Source organism: Melospiza melodia, chromosome 21 (assembly GCF_035770615.1).
Source record: "Melospiza melodia melodia isolate bMelMel2 chromosome 21, bMelMel2.pri, whole genome shotgun sequence".
Taxonomy (NCBI): Eukaryota; Metazoa; Chordata; class Aves; order Passeriformes; family Passerellidae; genus Melospiza; species Melospiza melodia.
Genome location: NC_086214.1, coordinates 7,067,339 through 7,088,441, shown reverse-complemented (window position 1 = coordinate 7,088,441; position 21,103 = coordinate 7,067,339). Strand labels below are relative to the sequence as shown.

General features: G+C 47.0%; 2 protein-coding genes across 5 annotated transcripts in view; one reads left to right on the top strand and one right to left on the bottom strand.

Annotated features, from left to right (window-relative positions):
* Positions 1-2,660: 2,660 nt before the first annotated feature.
* On the top strand, positions 2,661-9,413 carry LOC134427700 (neuferricin). Its single transcript, XM_063173753.1, has 4 exons — positions 2,661-2,883; positions 3,478-3,618; positions 4,097-4,283; positions 6,536-9,413. The coding sequence occupies exons 1-4, from the start codon at positions 2,661-2,663 to the stop codon at positions 6,750-6,752; spliced, it is 768 nt and encodes a 255-aa protein (XP_063029823.1). The 3' UTR covers positions 6,753-9,413.
* ANKFY1 (ankyrin repeat and FYVE domain containing 1) overlaps positions 8,995-21,103 on the bottom strand; it is a 33,306-nt gene continuing 21,197 nt past the window's right edge. For all 4 annotated transcript variants that reach the window (XM_063173748.1, XM_063173749.1, XM_063173750.1 and 1 more), the window contains 10 exons: positions 20,266-20,384; positions 19,767-19,923; positions 18,600-18,800; positions 17,193-17,369; positions 15,937-16,084; positions 15,585-15,675; positions 15,071-15,195; positions 14,678-14,824; positions 14,104-14,194; positions 8,995-13,135 (listed from right to left, as the gene is read on the bottom strand). In XM_063173748.1, the coding sequence (XP_063029818.1) occupies positions 13,003-13,135; positions 14,104-14,194; positions 14,678-14,824; positions 15,071-15,195; positions 15,585-15,675; positions 15,937-16,084; positions 17,193-17,369; positions 18,600-18,800; positions 19,767-19,923; positions 20,266-20,384 (1,389 nt within the window). In that variant the 3' untranslated portion in view covers positions 8,995-13,002. The remainder of the gene's footprint in view (positions 13,136-14,103; positions 14,195-14,677; positions 14,825-15,070; positions 15,196-15,584; positions 15,676-15,936; positions 16,085-17,192; positions 17,370-18,599; positions 18,801-19,766; positions 19,924-20,265; positions 20,385-21,103) is intronic.

The following is a 21,103-nucleotide window of genomic DNA, read 5'->3' as shown; positions in this document are numbered from 1 at the left end:
CCGCCCGGCCCGGCCCGCCTTAGTCAGCAACTTCCCGCCCGCCGCACCTGTCAGCGCGGGGCCGCCACACCGCCGCAAAGCGACACCGCGCCACACCGCCGCAAAGCGACACACCGCCGCAAAGCCACACACCGCCGCAAAGCGCCAGTGCCGCAAAGCGCCAGTGCCGCAAAGCCCGGCCCGGCGGCTCCCGGGACAGGAACGGGGCCGGTGAGGGGACCCGGGGGGACAGCGAGGGCTGCGGATAGCGATCCCGGGGAGAGAGCGGCACCTGAGCCCGGTTCTGTGGGGAGATCTCATTAATTCATAGATGTATCCCCGAGAGGTGCCAATAGGACGGTGCCGGACTCTTCAGTGGTGCCCAGTGACAGGATGAAGAGTGAAGGCCACACGACAAATTTCACCTCAACATGAGAAAAACTCCTTGACATGAGCGCGGCAGAGCACTGGGACAGACTTGTGCAGGGAGAGCACGGAGTGTCTCTCTCTGGATGTGAAAAATGTGTATTTTATGATTGTGTGGGGGCTTGAATATATGTAATGTTATGGAGAGAGTCCCTGTTAAGATCTATGTATTGTAAGATCTATGTATTAAATAAGTGGATCCTTGTGGAGAGAGTCCCTGTAAGAGCTGTGTGTGGGTCCTAGTTACTCCAAACGAGCCACAGCTGTGAAGTCCTTAGTTGGGCAGCAGCTGTAGCTCGTGAAGGTAACTGGAGTAAACAGGGGTGGGTCGAGAGCCCAGGAGGAGCCCCTGAGAAGACACATGAAGAACTGTACTGCAGAGGAGAACAGCTTGGTACAGTATGGGACTTGGGAAATATGAACTACAACAAGAATACAACGTGATTGGTTTTTGCAAATATTAAAATGAATACTATATGTGTAGTGTTAGAAAGTAATGCACTATTAATTCTCTTAAGTACTGTGTTAAATATAGTTTTAGGTTATAAAAAATGTTAATATAGAAACTATGCTATGTAGGGTACTTTTTTTTAAAGAAAGGACTCACAGTGAGAGAGCAGCCACAGGACACCTGAATCTTTCAGAGAAAGAGAATTTGTTGCCACTTATCAGGAGAAATGAACTTCCTCCTGCCTCGAAGGCGCTGTTGGGATTCAGAGGAAGAAGCTGACACTGACCAGACAGAATCCTGTGTTTGAATGGAATTTATGCATCATGTATGAAGTGTATGAATATGCAACAGGCTGTTGCTTTTAAGGGTTAATCCTTTGTTAATGGTTGTCCTTTTTCGGGCTCCTGCTGCCCTGGAAAATGCCAAAGTCACCTGAGCCCTCCTGTGTCACCTGCTCCAGGTGCCCCTGCCCTGGGCGGGTCACAATGAGTGATCTCCATAGGGCACTGACAACAAGAGATTCTGTGTGAAAAGCAGCAATCACTTGTTTTTAAAATTTTAAAAGTTTAATAGTAATACAACGGTTCTAAAAATAGTAATACAATTAGAGTAATAATAATTTGGACAATTTGGATTAGGACAATATAAGACAATAGAAACAAAGAGTTAGGGACAGTCCAGGTACCTCTTTCTGGGCAAAATAAGCCCAAAAAAGGACACAAGTTAACAGAGCATTAACCCTTAAAAACAATAGCTTGTTGCATATTCATACACCTCATACATGATGCATAAATTCCATTCAAACACAGGATTCTGTCTGGTCAGTGTCAACTTCTTCCTCATAGGCAGGATGATGCTGTTGGGCTTGAGCGAGGCAGGAGGAAGTTCATTTCTCCTGATAATGGAGCAATAAATTCTCTTTCTTTGTAAGATTCAGGTGTCCTGTGGCTGCTCTCTCAGTGTGAGTCCTTTCTTTAGGAAAAAAAAGTATCCTGCATAGGATATTCTATATCTATAGGATATTCTATATTCTAGCACGGGTAGGAAATCCTGCCTGAGTAATTCCTCTTGATACTAGCGTTATCAGCAAGTCAAAGTTTACCACGATGGATTTTATTGTAGCTTTTTAAAAGCAGCAGTGAAATTTCTTTTATTGTAAAGTAGGACTTTTGGAAAACTTGTAAGGAAGTAGTGCAACAGAGATTCCCTTCTACAGCCAGAAGGTGTTAAAGAATTCACTCCATGGCTGATTCACTCCTTGGCTGGGGGATTCACTCCTTCTATTTTAACATTTTGTTATAACCTAGAGCTACATTTACCACCCTACTTAAGAGAATTAATACAGCATTACCTTCTAACGCAACACATATAATATTATTCATTTTAATATTTGCGAAAAGCCAATCATAAAATACGCATTTTTCACATTCTGTGACTGTCCTTATGAACAACGGCATTACTCAGAGGGTGGTGAGGGCGGGCCCAGAGCAGCTGTGGCCGCCCCGTTCCGGGAGTGTTCGAGGCGGGGTTGGCCGGGGTTCGGAGCAGCCTGGGCTGGTGGGAGGCGGTGTTGTTGTGAGTAGAATTAAAAAGGAGAAAGGTCTCGTGTTTATTTCAGTGTAAAACCATCTCCGTTTATTTCAGTGTAAAATCATCTCCCCCCAGCCCGGAGCGCTCCACGGCTCCGCCGCCACGCTGCCGTAAAGCGCGCCCTGGGCCCGGCCGTCCCGCCGGCCGCGGTTGGGCCCGCGCGCTGCCGTGCGGCGAGGGAACTGTCGCGCGAGCGCTGCGCTGTCGCGGCGCGATGTGGCGGGGCGCGGCCGCGGCGCTGCTGGGCCTGGCCGCCGCCTGCCTCCTGCGCCGCGGGTTCGAGCCCCGCGCCCGCCTGCTCAGCGCCGCCGAGCTGCGCCGCTACCGGGGGGCGCCGGGCGAGCCCGGGCTCTACCTCGCACTGCTGGGACGGGTGTTCAATGTGGAGCGGGGCCGCAAGCACTACGGGCCCGGCGGCGCGTACAGCGGGTTCGCAGGTACCTGCGGTGGGGCGGGAGCGCTGTGTGAGGGCCTGAGGTGGCCTGGCTGGGGGGCGAACCATCCCCGGAGGTGTGGGTGCCACCCGGTGTCACCGCCGGCCGGGGAGCACAGCCCGGGCAGGGAGGAGGGAAAGCTCAGCCCTTGCTGGGCCATTCCATGGCTGGGCTGTATTCAAAGGCTGGGGAATTCATCCATGGCTGGGGTATTCAGTCCAAGGCTTGGGGATTCACTGCATGGCTGAGGAATTCCCTCTATGTCTGTGGGATTTACTCCGTGGCTAGAGGATTTGCTCCTTGGCTGAGGGATTTTGTCCACGGTTTAGGGATTCACCCCATGGCTGAGGAATTCACCCCATGGCTGGGGAATTCAATCCGTGGCTGAGGAATTCACTCCTTGGCTGGGGGGGGGGGCGGCGCTTCACTCCCTGGCTGGGGAATCCACTCTATGACTGGGAAATTAACTCCATGGCTGAGGAATTCCCTCTATGGCTGGGGATTCATCCACGGCTGAGGGATTCACTCCTTGGCTGAGGAATTTGCTCTCTGGGAGGGCTCTCACCCCTGTTTCCTGTGCTCTCCCCGTGCCCGCAGGCAGAGATGCCACCCGAGCGTTTGCCAGCGGCGATTTCAGCCCGGCGGGGCTGGTGGACTCCGTGTCGGGGCTGTCCCCCGCGGAGCTGCTCTCCATCCACAGCTGGCTGAGCTTCTACAGAGACAACTACGAGCCCGTGGGTACGTCTGGGGCTGGGTGGGCTCCCACGGGGATGGGTGTGCAGGGCTCTGAGGTCTGCTTCCCTCCAAGGGAAGGTTTAATCCTTTTCCCACCTGGCTGCTGTCCTGCTTGGATTGTCTCTGCTGAGCACAGAGCATGGAGCCAGCCTGAAATCACTCAGGAGAATGTAGGGGCAGCAGTGCAGGGAAATTGTTCTGGGGAATGGCTTCTGGGTTGTGCAGGTGAAACTGGCTTTGGTTTTCAGCTCTGTAATGCCCAAGCTTGTCCTGCATGGGTTTATTAATATGGGTAAACTGCTGTGTGATCCAAGGGTTGAAGGGATGTAAGCTCAGTTTGGTTCTAAAATTGGGCCATGGTGGCATCTCCTTTTAAATAGCAAATTAAAAATAAAGCCCCACCAGAACTATGCATTTTCCTTGCCTGGAAACAGGTCTGTGGTCTGGAAACACTGTGGTCCTAATTGATCTCCTCTCCCAGGGAAGCTGGTGGGCAGATTCTACGATGAAAATGGGGAACCGACAGCAGCCCTGAGGGAGGTGGAGGCTGCCATTGAGGAAGCTCTCAAGCTGCAGGCAGAAAGTGATCAGCAGCAGCAGCAGTTCCCACCCTGCAACTCTGAGTGGAGCTCTGCTAAAGGCACCCGCTTCTGGTGCTCCAGAGAGAGGTGAGCCTGTCCCCTCTGGAGCAGAGGCTTTTTTGGGTGCCCTGTGCTGTGTTCCTGCCTCTCCTGGCATAGGAAGGTGTCCTGGCCCCTGCAGCCACCACACTCCAGGGTAGGTGAGCTCTGGGACCTGGCACAGGTTCTGTGGGCAGTGGTGCTGCCAGGGCTGGAATAAGCCAGGCACGGGCTCTGTCCCTGCCTGAATTCCCAGGGTTGTTCAGGTGGGAAGAGCCCTGTGAGAGCACCCAGCACTGACCTGTGCCCCCAGCTTTTACATCCCTGCAGGAATGGGGCCTCCACCACTGCCCTGGGCAGCTGTGCCAGGGCCTGACCACCCTTGCCATAAAGAAATTCTCCCCAGTATCCAACCTAAACCTCCCCTGGCACAGCTTGAGGCTGTTTCCTTTTACCCCCTCCCTGTGAGCCCAGCCTGAATTTCACCTGGCTCCACCCTCCTGTCAGGGAGTTGTGGAGAGTGAGAAGGTTCCCCCTGAGCCTCTTCTGTCACACTGGAATCAAAGAATTTACCACATGTGCACCTGATCTCCTGTTCTCAGCAAAACAGGGCAGAAATCCCAGCAGGACTGGGATTCAAACAGGTTCTGTCACCTCTCAGGAATACAAGCATTAACCTGTGCTTTTCAGACAGTTTCGTACCACAACGTTTTCACTTAAACCACATAAAAATGAGGTTAAGCTTTGATTAATCATTTCCTTTCTCTCCTGTTAGTAGCTATCTCTCAGCTTAGGGACTGTTTTGTTTGAAGATGAAATCATTTCACAGACCACACTGCAAAATGCTTGGGCTTCATGTCAGCCCAGCAGCAGCTCTGTGTGCCCCAGGGATCTGCTCCTGTGTGTCACTGACCTTGGGGACAGCCTTGGGACCAGGTGTGATGTGGCAGGGACTTGTGTTGGAGGCGTAAAAGCTGCAGTGGTTGGGGAGTTGGCCCACAGAGAGACACTTAGACATAAAGAGACATGATGAATTAGCTGGGGAAGTACTTTTTCTTCTGCCCCAGCTGCCAAAATCCCTGTGTTTAGTGTTTAGTCAAGCTCAGAAGGCCCAGGAGAGCCTGGTCTATTGGAAGGTTATCGGAATATGAATCCCAGTATTACCAGTTAGATTGTGCCTGGGCCAGTCTGACCCTCGCTGCCGGGCCAAAGGCAGCAACTGCGGTGTATCACCCCAGAGATACCTTGGCTTGCTGGTGGTTGCAGCTGGGCACTGAACAAGTCCAGGCTTGTTAGGAACCCCGTTTACCTCAGGAGGAATGGCTTCAGGCGATGGTGAAGAGAAAAAGGAGAGGATTCTGCTGGAGGGTTTAATGTCCAGAGGTTTATTCCATGGTTACAGAGGTCTGAACGTGAGCAACTGCTCCAACAGAATCTCGGCCGCATGCTCTGATCACCTTTTTAAGCTCAGGGACAGGGGGAGGGGAGGTACAGGTGAGCCACCAACCAGGTGAGAGGGGCAGGGTCTCAGGGGAAGATGACACCCAGACAGGCCAATGACCTCTGGGCATAGGGGCATCCTTTGAACTTGACCAACCACACCACGCCTTGCTGGAATGTTCAGCCTGATTGACAGGACTCACTCAGCATGGGGGCAAGGGGGAAGGGAGAGAGGCACAGGCACACCTGGGGGGATGACCTGGAAGTTTAAAATGGGACATTACAGCACACCACAACAGAAGGTGGCCCTGCCCATGGCAGGGGTGGGCTGGATGGTCTTTAAGGTCCCTCCAACCCAAGCCACTGTGATTCTGTGAAGATGTGTGCTCACCTGTGAGCATTTAGGTACCTCCAGAAAAGGATTTTGCTGTGCTCCATCAGGCTGTGATTCCTCTGGCAATGGAAGCATGGAATGCAGGAGCTGGTGAGTCTCAGAAGGGCAGAGCCTGCAGCAGCAGTGATGGAACCAGGGCCAGGCCACAGGTTTCTGAAGCACAGCCAATAAAAAGGTGAAGGCTGTGGGATGGTGGCTGTTTGAACAAAGCCTGGATGTGGCACTGGGTGCCAGGGCTTAGTTGAGGTGCTGGGGCTGGGTTGGACTCAATCTTTAAGGTCTCTTTTAGCCCAGTCATTCTGTGAATTCTGTGGAAGCAAAGCCTACCTCAGTGTTAGTTCTAGTTCAGAACTAACTGGACACTATTTAGCTCAGATTACCTCAGGTTTTTCCCTAAGGATTCTCTATTGACGGGAAGCATTTCCCTGGGTTTGAGTTGTAACAGATTTTCCTTTTCGGTTGGCAGCGGGGGCGTGCCCAGAGGCTGGGCCGGGGTCCCGCGGAGGCTGCACCGCCCCGGCTCGCAGGGCGCTCCCTGCGTGTGCGTCCGGAGCTCGGGGCCGCCCTGGGGCCAGCCTGGCTCCTCCCGGCACCGCGACAGAGGCGACCTGGATGACCCTCGGCTGCAGCAGTACGAGGGCTGCCATCCCCTGGCCGAGCAGTGCGTGCTGCCCACGGGCTGAGCCGGGCAGGGGGAGCCCTGCCCTGAAACCTTGCACCGAACCCCTGCCCTGAAACCTTGCACTGGGGCGGGCAGCTCCAGCTCCAGCCCTGCAAAGGAAGCAGGAACAATCTCCTGGGACTTGTGATGCTTTTTAACGTATATGGAGATGGAGGAAACACTTCAGCCAGCTCAGTGACTAAAAAAATCAAGTAACAGGATGATTTCTTTATGGGAAATATTTCTGCACCGGGGAACAAACTGTAAGATGCACAGCCTGAGTTGTGTTTTAGAGCTGCTCCCTGTGCAGTCAGGGATTGGATGTTTGTGTGTACAGTGGTGGCACAGTGAGGGCAGTGAGCACAGAGCTGCTGCAGCATCACTGCCACAGGTCCTGCTGCAGGCACTGCTGATGCTCCTTCCCAGGCACCTGACTCACTCCCAGGACTTTAAAGGAAGCAGGGAGAACCCTGAATTTCTTCTGCAATTAAGGTCCACAGTATCAGGAACTTGCACAGTTTAGTTACACACAAGCTTTATCAAATTCTTGGAGTAGAGAAGGCAAAGGCCAGAGCTGCATTTCCTCACTGTGTTTGCATTAGATACTGAGCCCAGATATTGAAGCCACCCGTGGGGATTGTTGTTTGATATTAACCTCACTGTCCTGGTCTGTGATTCACCACTTTCAAACTGTTCTGATCAGGAAGGAGTAGTTTTAAATAGCTTTCTTTTTGTTGCCTGGGTGGCAACAGAACCATCCTACTGTAATCTGCCTCCTGTTTCCATTCTGGTATAAGACTTCTTCCCATCTGCTCTGTGCCTGTCAGACTGAGCTGGATGTGCCCTTACAAGACCCAGCACTTTTAAAATCCATATTTATTGTGTCACAGCTGGCAGAATGCAGCAGTGTGAGTGACTCCCAGAAATGCAGGGCAGGTCATTACCCTCTCTGGGTGGGGCTAAAAGGGAGGAAGAAATACTTGCACTACAAACCTCAAGCTGCAGGGAAGCATTTGCTGGTTTTAGTGGAATCTGCTGTTAAAATCAGTTTTGGTCAAGCTGAGCTTTGAGAGAGACACACAGATCAGGGTCCAGTGGTGGCACAGGTTGTGGTCACTTCTTGTCCTTAAGGCAGCTGCCACCTGTGTGTAAGCTCCTGGAAGTGTTTATAAACTGATTTTTAGCTTTCACCACCTTTGAAGAAAGGCCCAAAATGTAAGTGATGAGTTAGTTAATTAGCAAGTTTACAGGAAGCACCATTCCCTCCCTTGCAGCAGGACACATCACAGCATTTCTCACTGATAAAAATCAGAGGATGCTACAGGGATGGAGAGAAAGTGCATTTGTGTGGCTACCAGGGATGGAGCCACACAAACTTAAACCTGCACATGCTTGGAACAGTGGGGTTGTGGGTTTAGTTTTGGGGTTTTTTACCTGTCTTCATCCTGAAGAGAAGCCCCTGCAGGCACTGCCCTGCTGTGCCAGCCCGTGGCACTCAGGGGGAGCAGGATGTGTGGCAGAACCAAACCTCAGCCCTGGGCTTGAGCCACCTCTGGGGGTGGAGTGAGAAATGAAAACTCATTTCACACAGAGCTGAAGATCAAGCTGTGTAAAAGGTGCAGCACAGAGCTGCAAAGCAGCACTTCACTGCCTCCACAACTTTGGCCTTTGCCACATTTAAAAAGACACCACCACTTTAAAAAGAAATTGCATTTAAAGTAGTGAAACCATCCCTGCAAATGATTGGTAAGTACCTTTAAAAGAGCTTTTTAAAGCCATCTAAAAGCTGCAGCAAATCCCAGACTATTAAATGCTGTAAGAAGTAGTTTGTGAGGGCAAACCAGTGCCAGAGAAGGTGAGACCAGCTTGACCTTCTGAGCAAGTTTCATCTTGCTGGAACACTCACTATGCAAATAGTGCTGAGGGGATGGTTTTGATTGCAAGAGCTACACAAAAATCAAATAAACTGCTGCAAAAAGGCAGGGCAGGGAGGTGTTGGTTTAAGTTAAAGTTGGTTGGAAACCAGTTCATAGCTTATTCCTGAGTTTAGAGTTTGGAAACAGTGGGGAGGAAGAGTTTGCCTTGCACCAGGAATAAGTCATCCATTAAAGCAAACAGGGAGACACCCTCAGTGACCTGAAGTGCTCCAAGTATCTTCACTGAGCAGCTCAGCTGGATTCTCCCATGGTGGAAAAGGGAACAGTGACAGCTACAGAGGGCTCAAGTCACCACAGACAGTGCTCTAATAAAGCTCACCATGCATCTGTACTTCAGTAAGTTTTATTAATAAAAGACTAATAATGCATCACAATCTCACCCAGAAGCCTTGGCTGGGTTTGCTATTGCACTGGAGTTTTCCTTGTCCTGCAGTGAGGCTGCAGCAGCTCTGTGCTCTCCAGGGGGCTGAGCTGCCTCCAGCACACAGCTCTGAGTGCTCCCAGGGCTGGGAACCTGAGCTGTGAACTCCCTGAAGCAGCTCTGGCCCCAGGAGCTCGGGTTTGTTTCACAAAACTGATTATAGGTAAGTCTAGTATAAGGCATTTGAGATGATACATGGTACAAACCAGAACACCAGACCTTGACAGCCAAAAGAACAGTTGGAGCAGTTCCACAACATGACAATGAATACCTGGACTAATCTCAGAACAAAGAATAAAGCTGTTGTGCCCAGTTGGATGTTGGATCCCTGGTTTTCTTCGTGGTTTGTCAGGATAAGTTGTAGAGGGGCAGCTGTCTCTACAGGAGCAGACACTTCCTTAGCAAGGTTTCACCTCACAATGCATCATCTAGTTCTGCATTTTATTACAAGTAGAATCATTACACAACAAAGTAATGCATATTGGAAAAATACATTTTTACAACAACTCCAGACGAACATTGCAGATAAAATGCCATTGTTCTAAGACTTCCTTTTCTATTTCACAGAGGGTATTAGAAGGTTCAGTTATTTCTGTCACTCATACAAGCTTTGATTTTTCTAGAGATGAGTTTGCTGCAGTGACCACCTCTGCTGGTTACAGAAAAAAGAGGACTTGCTATTAACATTTGATCTACAAAACCATCCAGCCCTGGCCTCCCATACTGTTACACGTTAGTTTATAAGCACTACAGGAGCAGTTGGATGAGCTGTTATCTCCAGCACGGGAAGTCATTAAGGCATCTGTCAGCTTTTAGCCAGCAACTCACTCTGCTCTGTTAGTGCCTCCAACAGCAGCGTTCTCACTCCACTCAGTGGTGTGAAACAGTGACTGCACCTTTCACAGGCGGAAATTCCAGCCAGACCACGGCTTGTGCTTGTGTGAGAGTGCTGGGTGACTGCAGGCAAAAGGAATCCAGTCTCAGAACAAAAACTACAGCAGGAACCACCCGACCTCCCATGCACCCCTGCTGAAGTGCCTGGAGCCTCGTGTGACAGCAGCACTGCAGGGACACAAACTGAGTTCCCATCTAACCCTTTGTTCAATGCTTGGCAGACTCGAGTTAATATTCACCACTAAAAGCAGGGCTAAGAGGGGTGGGGGGTTTGGTAACAACTGTATTATGCTACAAAAAGGGAAGAGCAGTTGTTTAGAGTTAGAAATGTGTTGACCACCACTACATTACCAAGTGCCTCATTCACATTTGTACCCTGTAGTGGAGCATTGCCAGCAAAACTCCCAAAAAACCTCAGTGGTCTGAGAGCTCAGACCAACACCAGGCAGAGTGTGTGAGGGACTGAGCCCCAGCAGTTGTCTGGAGGGGTCAACTCCTCAGCTGAACTAGAAAAGAACTAAGGTGGGTTTTGGTTCAAGTTGTGAGCTTTCCCTCTTTAGCTCTGGCAGAAAGCTATTTAGAGTTGGCTGGAAGGAAACTATCTCAAAGGCACTTTAAAAGATCAAATTTGCTGAATTTAGTTGCTTTAAATTAAACAAACACCTCAGGCTGTATATTTAACAATAATCTACTTTCCTTTCAGACTTCAGTAAGCTGGGAGAGTACTGGCTGTAAACAGCAAACCAGGAGCACTACAGGTGGTTTCCAGATCTTTCCCACAGTTTTACAGTTATAATCAAGATCCTATTTTTTAGAAAGCAACTACCCAGCCTTAACTTGCCATTCGGTTAATCTGAATTTTCACCAGATCCACATTCTCCATCACTGCTTTCCTGTTCCCTTGCCCTTACATCAGAGAAGCCACTGAAACAGTGATGCTTTGGCAATTACATGCTGTGCAGTTTCCCCACCAGGCTGAAGCCCACAGGAAAACCCCTCCTCTGCACTTTCAGCATTCTGAGCACACCCTTACCCCTCCACAGCACTTCAGTTCCAAACCAAGAAGGAAAACAACATGTTACCATGGGATTACAGTCAAGACTTCTTTCACCAAATGCACTTTCCATCATTCTTTCACTGCTAGAGATCTGCAACCAGTGACACCCTGAAATACCAGAAGTACAATGTTTTCCATCATGTCTTTCACTCAAAAAGCCCCAAACTGTAGATTGTAGTTAACTGACACCAACAATTACTGCAGCTACCTCTAACTGACAGCACTATTTTCCCTCATTCACCCCACAGCATTGTGCCAGAGGTGCCCCATTTGCATTAGGAACTCTGTTAGAGACCAGCTGTGTTACCCAGAGCATTCTGTTGCAACATGTCAGCAGCAGACATCAAACAGTGAGGCAAGTTTGTGTTTCATCCATTGTTCTTCCCTAGTGGTACAGGGGTGATTCCAGTTACAACATAGGCATTTTGGAAGATCAAAGTGCAGATCAAGTGAGACTTGATGTGAAATTAATCATACAAATGTCAGCAATTGCACCCTCTCCTGTCCTCTCCTTGTACAAGCTTGAGAAAAACTGAGAAAGTTTCCTGTAACAGGAGCAGCCTGGTTCATCATCTCCTCTCACTCTTCAAGACCAACAAGTCACTGCTCCAAACAGGGCAACACATCATCACCTGTCCATCCAGTTCACTGGAGATAACAGTCATTAAAAAATGCACACCAATTCATGGAGTAAAGATGAGGAATGCTGAATTGAGTCTATACTAGCTTTACCTCATGTAGTTTTGCTTAAGTACCCATTTTTCTAACTGAAGCCTTTGCCCACCAAATCACAAGCTGGTCTGCCAGTCAAATACTCTCCTGTTTACCCAGACAATGTGGTGGTAGGTTTCCACAGATTCAGCATGTTGAAGAGAGTACAACCAGCCTAGATTAAAACCCTGCAGCTTACTCCTAACAGGAAGCCTCCATGTACACTCCCACTCCCCAGCAATCCTGCTGAAAATGGGCCCAGGTTTAGTGTCTAGAGGTGCAGCACATTCCACACTTGGCAGAGTTTCTGACTCTCCCACAGCAGTTACCAGGCCCCTCAAGCCCCAGAAAGTGTTTCTCTCCCTCCTGGGACTCCTAATGCACTTCAGCATTTATTGCTGTACTGGGAGTTAGACTCCACCACTGTTAGTGTTTCTCCTTTAGCACATGCTCAGCCTTTCAGCAAACTCATGGTCATTTGTACAAGTGCCATGGACTGCAAGGACCAGCAACATAAATATGAAAGTGCAATGAAGACTGACAGTTCCAGCAGGTATGAGCAAGAGCATTTTCCTAAAACAATCTTGCACTTCTCTTGAACATGCTAAAGCTAACGAGTCATTTGTTGAGGAGGTATCAAGATGTGGATCTGCAATTCTGACTGCTTTGCATCAGATGTGGTAAAGCTTTCTGTTGTAAGGCCACAATTCTTGAGCTATACTTAGAACTACCCCCAGGTCTGAAGAGTTTCTTGAACAGTGGTTGCAACAGCTCAGTTTAGCTTCACAAAAAGTCTTCTCTAGAGAAGGGGAACATTTATCTTTAAGACAAAGCAAAGAAAGATGCCTGGTTACCCTGAAACTTAATACCATCTCTACTAAGCAGCCTGAAAGCCACAGGACTTAATAGAGTTGCTCAGTGCAAAGCACCATGTTGAGGACAGACCTGTTTTATGCAGATTCAATCAGTACAAATTTCAGCTTCCATACCCCACTGCAACTAGAAGAGGGTCTCAATTCTTTTGTCACTTGGTTCCAACAATCCACTCTGATTCCTAGTGAAGTCTATCGCAGCCTGATACATTTACAGTCATACAAAATCATTTATACCAGAGTATATCATAACAGGGTCCTTAATTAGTTCAGTCTATTGCAGAAGACATGTGTAAGCCTCCTCTTCCCTATCCAGAGGGCTTGTAAGCAGAGCTGCTGTCAGGAGCACTGACTGGGAATCCCTTTGGTTCCACAGCATACTAGGAGACTCCTCCCAGAGTCAGGACATCAAAGCAGATGTTGCAAACTCGAACTGGCTTGTTCAGATCAAATTTTATGATAGGAATCTCCTTTGTTGAGCACTTATGGCAGAGCAGGCGTCCACAGTGTCGGCTGTTGACAGAAGAGGGGTGGGAGAAAAGTGAATTCCCTCCTGGTGAATACCAGGATGTTACTGTCTGACATTCTTTATCAATGATAGCATTAAATACACATTAGCAGTTGAAAAGCTATGATTATCTTGTATCTTCTGATATTTGTCTTGTATCTTTCTGATATTTTGGAATAACTGACTAATGCCAACAGCACGTGCTGTGACTAGTGAGTCACATGGTACTGCTTCAACTGAGGCATGTGTAGCTTCTCTGAGCTAAGAAAAATCTTAGCTTAGCACCCTTCCAACCCAGCATGCTTTGTACAAGTTCACACTATTTTAAAAAGGCAACTCCTATCTACACAAGAGCAGCTCATGTTCATCTTCAGCCATTTCCACACTGCAAATAGGATCCCAAACCCAAGCTGCCAACACCTGCCCAAATCTGCCACCTCTTTTGGAGCAGGTCATCCTACCACTGTGGTGGTGGTGGTGGTGGTGTGCTCCCTCCTGTCTCTCCTGTGTCAGCCACAGCCCCAGTGGCTGCTCTCTCTGAACCTCCTGCCTCCACAGGAGGCTCTCCCCAACCCCAACCTCTATGCAGGAAATAATCAACTCCCGATAAACCACTGCCACATTTACCACCGAACTTCTATTAACTCACTCTCTTAATAAAATGTATTGTTGCTCTTCTGTGGAGTGAAGTGCCTCACACTCTTTCTCTGACAACTGGGTATTTAAATCCTGTTTCACTACTGGAACTTGGACATGATTTCTCATTTATAACAAATCAAAATATTAAATGCACACGCTGCTTAAAATATTATTTCAGTCAGACTACAAGTTTCTGATCTAAGACAGGATGGAATATTTCAGCTGGATTAGTGGTTGTACACCTATATTAACACCTAAGCTATTAGGAGCAAGCCCAGCAGCATTTGGGGAGGAATCCATTTCCTTGTAAGCACAGCAAGGGGGCTCATATTACCAGTGATGCTTTCTTGTCGTGACTCCAAATTTGGCAGCACATTCGTAGCAGTTGGAGCCATCACACCAGGGAGGTTCTTTTGTCAGCATATCTGTTAAGAGGTAAAAATGTGAAGGCAAAATGGGCTCAGACATGTTCTGAGTACACTAAACCTGAAGGCTTTTCCAGTTCTAGGCTGCATTCAGTGTAATGGATTCACTACCCTTGCAGGAGCTGGAGTCTCCTTTGTAGATAATCTGTAGTTGCTTTCCATCACATTGTCCACAGCAACTGCACAGCACCAGTTAAAAAGCAGTGTCTGTGTTTTAAGCTACATTGGACTACACAACCAGCCAAGATTTCCATGTCTATCCTTCCAAAAAAAGTAGCATCTAACAGTCTGCATTGTACAACTTTTCAGCTAATCACCAGAAGAACTAGTATTTCTACTCTGCACTGTTAGTAGTACAAAATTCACAAGTTCTGCCTCTCTGGAATTACTGTCATCTAAGTCAGAAGCCCAGAGTGTTTTCCTCTGAAGTATCCTGGAAGCAAAAGCCAGAAATACTTTCCCACCACAGCAAGTGGTACTTACCCAGCAATCTAAAGAGAAGCTGCTTTGTAGCCACTTGATAGTTGAAGATATTGACTCCTTGGTTATTGTTAACTCCCAGGCGAGCCCCAGCTCTCACTATTGCACGACACAAGTTGGCATTTCCCTTCATGTAAGCCAAGAGGAGCACTGAAAAATAAAAGCCAGACAGTTCATGTAAGCCAAGAGGAGCACTGAAAAATAAAAGCCAGCTAACAGAGTGGTAGATTGTGTTACATCCAGTCCAGACAGGATCTTTAGTTTTTAAGTTTCCATGTATTGTGTGCCTCCTACTGTATTTAACATACTACTGGCAATTATTCCAGCTTTAAAAGTGACATACCATGAATACAACTTGATTACTTTCAAGTTTAGTAGTTGTTGAGTCTCACCTACCTGTGTTTCCTTCAGCATCAGGTTTGTCTAGAGGGTATTCTGGCATACACTCCAAGAAGAGGTCACAGATGGCTGCTGCATTATCTTTCCCATATTGTCCCAAAATATGCATTGGTGACTGGCCTCTGGGGAAAAGAGATTGTTACCCTGATCAAAGTCTGCTTGCTACTGCAGTTACTCATCCAACTCTCCTTGCTTTCAAGTTTGGTTCAGACTTGAACAATGCTACATCTCAGTAATTCAGTACATCACACTCAACTGCCTACTTAACTTTCCTTCCTTGGGGTATAGATATAATTGGCACAGAATTTAGACACAGCATCATCTGCACACTTCCAAATTTGTGTATAAATAATATAATACAAGCCAAAAATATATTTTTAAGCAGCATGTATTTTAAAACACAAAATGGTTCTTTTAGCCTGTTACCTGATATTATTAAAATATAAATAATTACCTGATATTAAAATTAAAGGCTTTAATTACCTGATATTATTAGAATATAAATAATTACCTGATATTAAAGGCTTCTGCATCTACATTGCACTCTGTGAGGAGCACCCGGATGTTGTTGAGCCGGCCATGCATCACTGCCAGATGCAGAGCTGAACAGTTAGAAAAAGAGAAAAAGAAGGTTCAAGACTCTGAGTACCAACAATAATTACAACCTAATAACTAAACAGAACAACCTCCTTCCACTTTCCCAACCCTCCTTCTCAAACAGCTCCTTCCATCTGCTTTGATGTCATGGACTTTCATTCTTTCACCTTTGCAGTGCAAGGCCATTCACAGTGAGCTCTCCACCTCTAGGACACATCATTAACAGACCTACTGAAGTGTTCTGCATTTACTTGTGTAAAGTTTACCATTATTTCCATTTTCATCTACAGCTGCAAAGTCCACTCCATTCTCCAGAAGGACTGAACAAATGGTGGGCAGGTCTTGCTGGGCTGCTAAGTGAAGAGCAGTCTGACGGTGCTTGGTCAGTTCATTCACCTGGGCACCTGCAAGCAGCTGGCAGGAGGAAAGAAGGAAAATGTTCAAAGATGGTTTCAGGGCTATTTTAGCCAACAGCTTATTTCTGTGAATGAGCACACAAGACTTTACTGTACAGAGATACTTCTAGGCCTCCAGAGTGCATAAAATGGTACAATTACTGAGCTGCTACAACTTGTGCTTGTGATCAAAGTGCAGAAAGGGCAAGGAAAGATTCTTTACAAAGAGCCAAACCCAGGGAAGGTTCTTTATGAAGAATCAAACCTAAGGAAGATTCTTTACGAAGAACCAAACCTAGGGAAGGTTCTTTACAAAGAGCCAAATCCAGTGATTGCTGCAAACCCAACATCCTCATGTGAAGGCTCCTGTGGCAGCTCAGCCAACAGTCCAAGCTAAGGGGGTTTTCTGTTCTGCAAGCAGCTGTCAGGAGGCAAGAAGGAATATGTTCAAAGATGGTTTCAGGCTATTTTAGCCAACAGTTTATATCTGTGAATCAAGCACACAGGACTCTACTGCACAGAGATACTTCCAGGCCTCCAGTGTATAAAATGGTACAATTACTGAGCTGCTACAAGTGTGTTTGTGTTCAAATGTGCAGAAAGGGCAAGGGAAGACTCTTTAAGAAGAAGCAAACCTAGGGAAGATTCTTTACAAAGAAGCAAGCCTAGGGAAGGTTCTTTACAAAGAACCAGACCTAGGGAAGATTCTTTACATAAAGAGCCAAACCTAGGGAAGATTCTTTACAAAGGAGCAAACCTAGGGAAGATTCTTTACATAAAGAGCCAAACCTAGGGAAGGTTCTTTACAAAGAAGCAAACCTAGGGAAGGTTCTTTACAAAGAACCAGACCTAGGGAAGATTCTTTACAAAGAACCAGACCTAGGGAAGATTCTTTACAAAGAACCAGACCTAGGGAAGATTCCTTAACAGAGAACCAAGCCTAGTGATTGCTGCACACCCAGCACCCTCCTGTGAAGGCTGCTCTGGCAGCTCAGCCAACAGCCCAAGCTCAGGGGGCTTTGTTGCAGCACAAGGGGTGTCGGTGCTGTGAGGGACTAGCCTGCAGGCACTGTGCAGGGAGCAGAGGGCACTCTTTGAGCAGGGCCAGGCTGAGCCCCAGCACACACCAGGTTCCTCACGATGATCTCGGAGCCAGCCTGCACCGCCAGGTGCAGCGGGGTCAGCTTGGAGGCGTCCTGCACGCGCGAGTTGACGTTGGCCTGCACGCTGATCAGGAACAGCACGCTCTCGATGTCCGAGTTCTGCACGGCCACGTGCAGGAAATTCCGACCCTTGTTATCCACCTGAGGCAGAGAGGGCACTGGAATTAGTTTGTTGTTCCTGCAGAACAAGGGGTTTCATGGAGCAGGATGTGTTTGCACTAAGAGACACTTGCTCCCTCTGCTTGAACTGTAGAATCCTGTTCCTTTCACTGGTTGACACTTATCTGATAGATGTGACTACTGAACAACTGAACTGAGAAACTATCTGCTGCAACTGCTCAGTCCAGTCTGCCTCACACTATTTTACAACCTTGTCCTTTCTTGACCACACACTGGACAGTATTTTTAGACAGACAAGAAGTAAACAGCTGTTGTGGTGAAGTACAGAGGAGCAGTTAATGATAAACTCAGTTAAGTGAAACAAGCTTGAGTCTATCTGGCAATTCATCCAGGAGAAGGAAGCAACATGGGATCCTGCCACAATGATGTAAAATGTATTCAAAAAAACATAGGTTTGGGGGTTTGGGTGGGAAGAGACCACCCAAGGTGATCCAGGCCACCCCCTGCCATGGACAGGGACACCTTCCACTATCCCAGGGTGCTCCAAGCCCTGTCCAACCTGGCCTTGGACACTTCCAGGGATGGGGCAGCCACAGCTGCTCTGGGCAACCTGAGAATTTATTTTTCTGGCCTAATACCAAGTACATGTTGTTCAACTTTGCCTTGCAGCTGATGTTAAAGCATATTTAAACTGGCTGTACTTGTTACCATGTTTTAGATATAAAATAAGACCTCACTAAGCACTCACATATTTTACTGGCAATTAAACTTACACAGGATAGGAAGAATCTCCTGAACAGCTGCCTGAGGTGTCACACCAGAAGCCTGAAGATACAGTTGGAGGTTTTATAGTTCAGCAGGGCAGCATAGCGTCTATTATTCAGTTATTTTAGGTCAGGTTTTCTGTTGTGGATAGCTTTAGGAGAGCTGGGTAACAGATTATTTCTGTACTAGTCCAGCACAAGACAAGAGTGGAGTTAGAATTTTCTCCTTCTACACACATATGCCTGTTTCCCATTTTAGTATTGACAGGATAAGAAGAATTGACAAGACACTAACCCTTAATGTTCTTACACATATCACATAAACACCTACAGTTTCCTAATAAATCCTGCTTAAGAGAACTGGCATCTGGCAAATGCATTGCATGTAAAGCCACAAAAGGATAAAACAGAACTGGCTTGTGAAACAGCTGTTACCACAAACTAGTGCAGTAACAAAACCAGCATGGTTTGCACTCTCCCAGCTTACCTGTTCTGCAGCTCCTGGTTCCCTCTTCAAAATTGCTTCAGCTGCTTTATTGTTTTTGTATGTCATGGCACAAGCAAAGGGAGTCATTCCTTGCCTGTCACGTACATTCAGCTTAATATCTGGATGTGAAATCATCAGCTGAATGATAACATTATGCTGGTTGCTAATGGCAACATGGATTGGAGTTCTTCCTTCTGCATCCTAGAAGGAAACCAGAAAGTTTGTTAAATATAGACTCAGTAGTACAGAAATCCTTCCCTAGCTCTGAAGGGTCAAGGAAACTTTGTAGTTTAGTCCTGTCACCTACCCAGCTTCCTTCAGCATGGACACCAAACAGCTGCAGGGCAGGCTCAAACACACAGTGTAAGAAAAGCAAATTGAGATTTGTTTCTCCCAACAGGTTGACCACAATTCTGTGCTACAGAGCCTTTTAAACAGCTCACCATAACATCTCCCATTTAGTCAGTCATTTTGGGGGCAGAAATTAGCATGCAAATTTAATAGCAAAGTCAGCTGAGGTGTTTAAACATTTGTCTGCATCAAGCAGCAGTTTACAGCCAAGGCTGCTTTGTGACTGTGTTCTGTAATTCATTTTAATGTCACTTTCAACAGCATCGGGACCTAAAAATGTTATCCATTCATTTCTTTTGTTGTTATTTATAAAGCTTCTGTTTAAGGATTACTGTGTAATCAAAAATGAAGTGTAACTCATACTTACATCACCTCAGTTTACTCAATAACAGAAGACATTTCCCAAACATACTAACAAAGCAGAGTATTCTGGGGTTTTACACTGTAGCTGGTTTAATTATTAATTACAGCTGTGCTCCTGCCTTTAACTCACACTAGGGACAGGAGACACTGCATCCCCCTGTTCCACGAGAAAACCAACATTGCAGTAAGTTTTCTGTATCATTTTCCTTCAGCACAGGAAGGAAATTCCTGAATTAACCACGACATGGGCAGATAAGCACCAGGTGTGGTAAAAAGGGACAGGAGAGAGGAGAGAAAGCAGAGCTACATCCAGTCATTGCCATGGCTCAGCTCTAAGAGCAAGATTCTCTTTTCTCTATCATGCAAAATACACAGGTGAGAGAAAAGTTTGTTTTCAGTACATTGGGGGAAAAGAATTTACTTTTAAAAATTGTGCATGATTTGTCCACATACCTGAGCATTGACATTGGCACCAAACTCCAGAAGGCACTGGATCACCTCCTCCAGTCCCCAGCAGGCTGCCAAGTGCAGGGGTGTCTGTCCATCATGGGCTTCCTCTTCTCCTTCCCCATTTGGGCCTGGCTTTCTGGGACTATTCACATCACACCCACTACAACAAACACAGTGCAGTCAATTCATTATGTTTAATCCAGATTTAAACTGCTTCAATAGAGGTTACAGAAAAGATTCCAAGAGCTGACACAGCAACTGCTGACACATTCTACAAAATCCCAAGTTCCTGGTTTTGGTTTGACTCTTGTCATCAAGAAAATGATGCTATTATAGATAACAGAATGTGTCCTTTGGATTGGTCACAATTCCCTGAGCATCACCCACCCAGCAAAAGCCTAAGGAAGCACAGTTGTTACTGATTTAAGAGAGCATTCAATTAATTTATGCCAGGAACACCCCACATGCATGTTAGAGCTTTGTGCTTGGGAAGGGCTCTGACCTGCGGATCAGGAAACAAGCAATCTGCTCACTGTTCTCATCAATGGCTCTGTGCAGAAGGGTTTGTGAGCAGCCACTGGGTCCTGACCCCCAACACGTGGCATCACAGCCATGCCTGACCTGGAAAGAGAAGCCCAATGACACAATGAAGGGTTTTTTTTCAACAGGCTCCAACTATAGCCCTGACTAATGCTTCTGGAACATTATCCCCTAGAGGTAAAACTTGTCTTGTCTATTCCTGTGACAGTCACTGAATTTCAGGAAGCGATTTTAAAGTCTTCCAGATCAATACTTTATTAGTTTACTGTGTAATCCTTAATTGGGTGGTATTTACTAACAATTCAAATATTTGTCCATACACTTTGATAGACAGATCTAAAGCAGGTTGGACTAGTTACCTCATTTTCAGCAATGACAGGCACCTACAGTAAATCAAGCAGCAACAGCAGACATTGCTTTTGAAGGTCTGGCCCAGTTCCCTGCTTGCTCAGACATTCAGCTAAACAGAGAGAGGTTTTTTCCAGGAACTGTATTGCTAATATTTGTATTCTTCAACTAGAGAACTATGTACTTGAGCAATGAGGCACTTAAGACTTGTTCTACTCCACTTGACAAACTATTGACAAGGTTTAAAGATGAGCAGTTAAGATTGTTGACTCCTTAAAAAAGTGTGGACCAGCACAGTCAAGAACAGCTGCAAAACATATTTCTCACGTCACATTTTTAACCAGTTGTCTCTAGCAGACAATTGGACAAAGCTTCCAAGTAACCCCCTTATGAAAAAGACACAAGGAGGTCTACCTGTGTATCCTAGGAAATCTGTTGTATCACCCACGCCT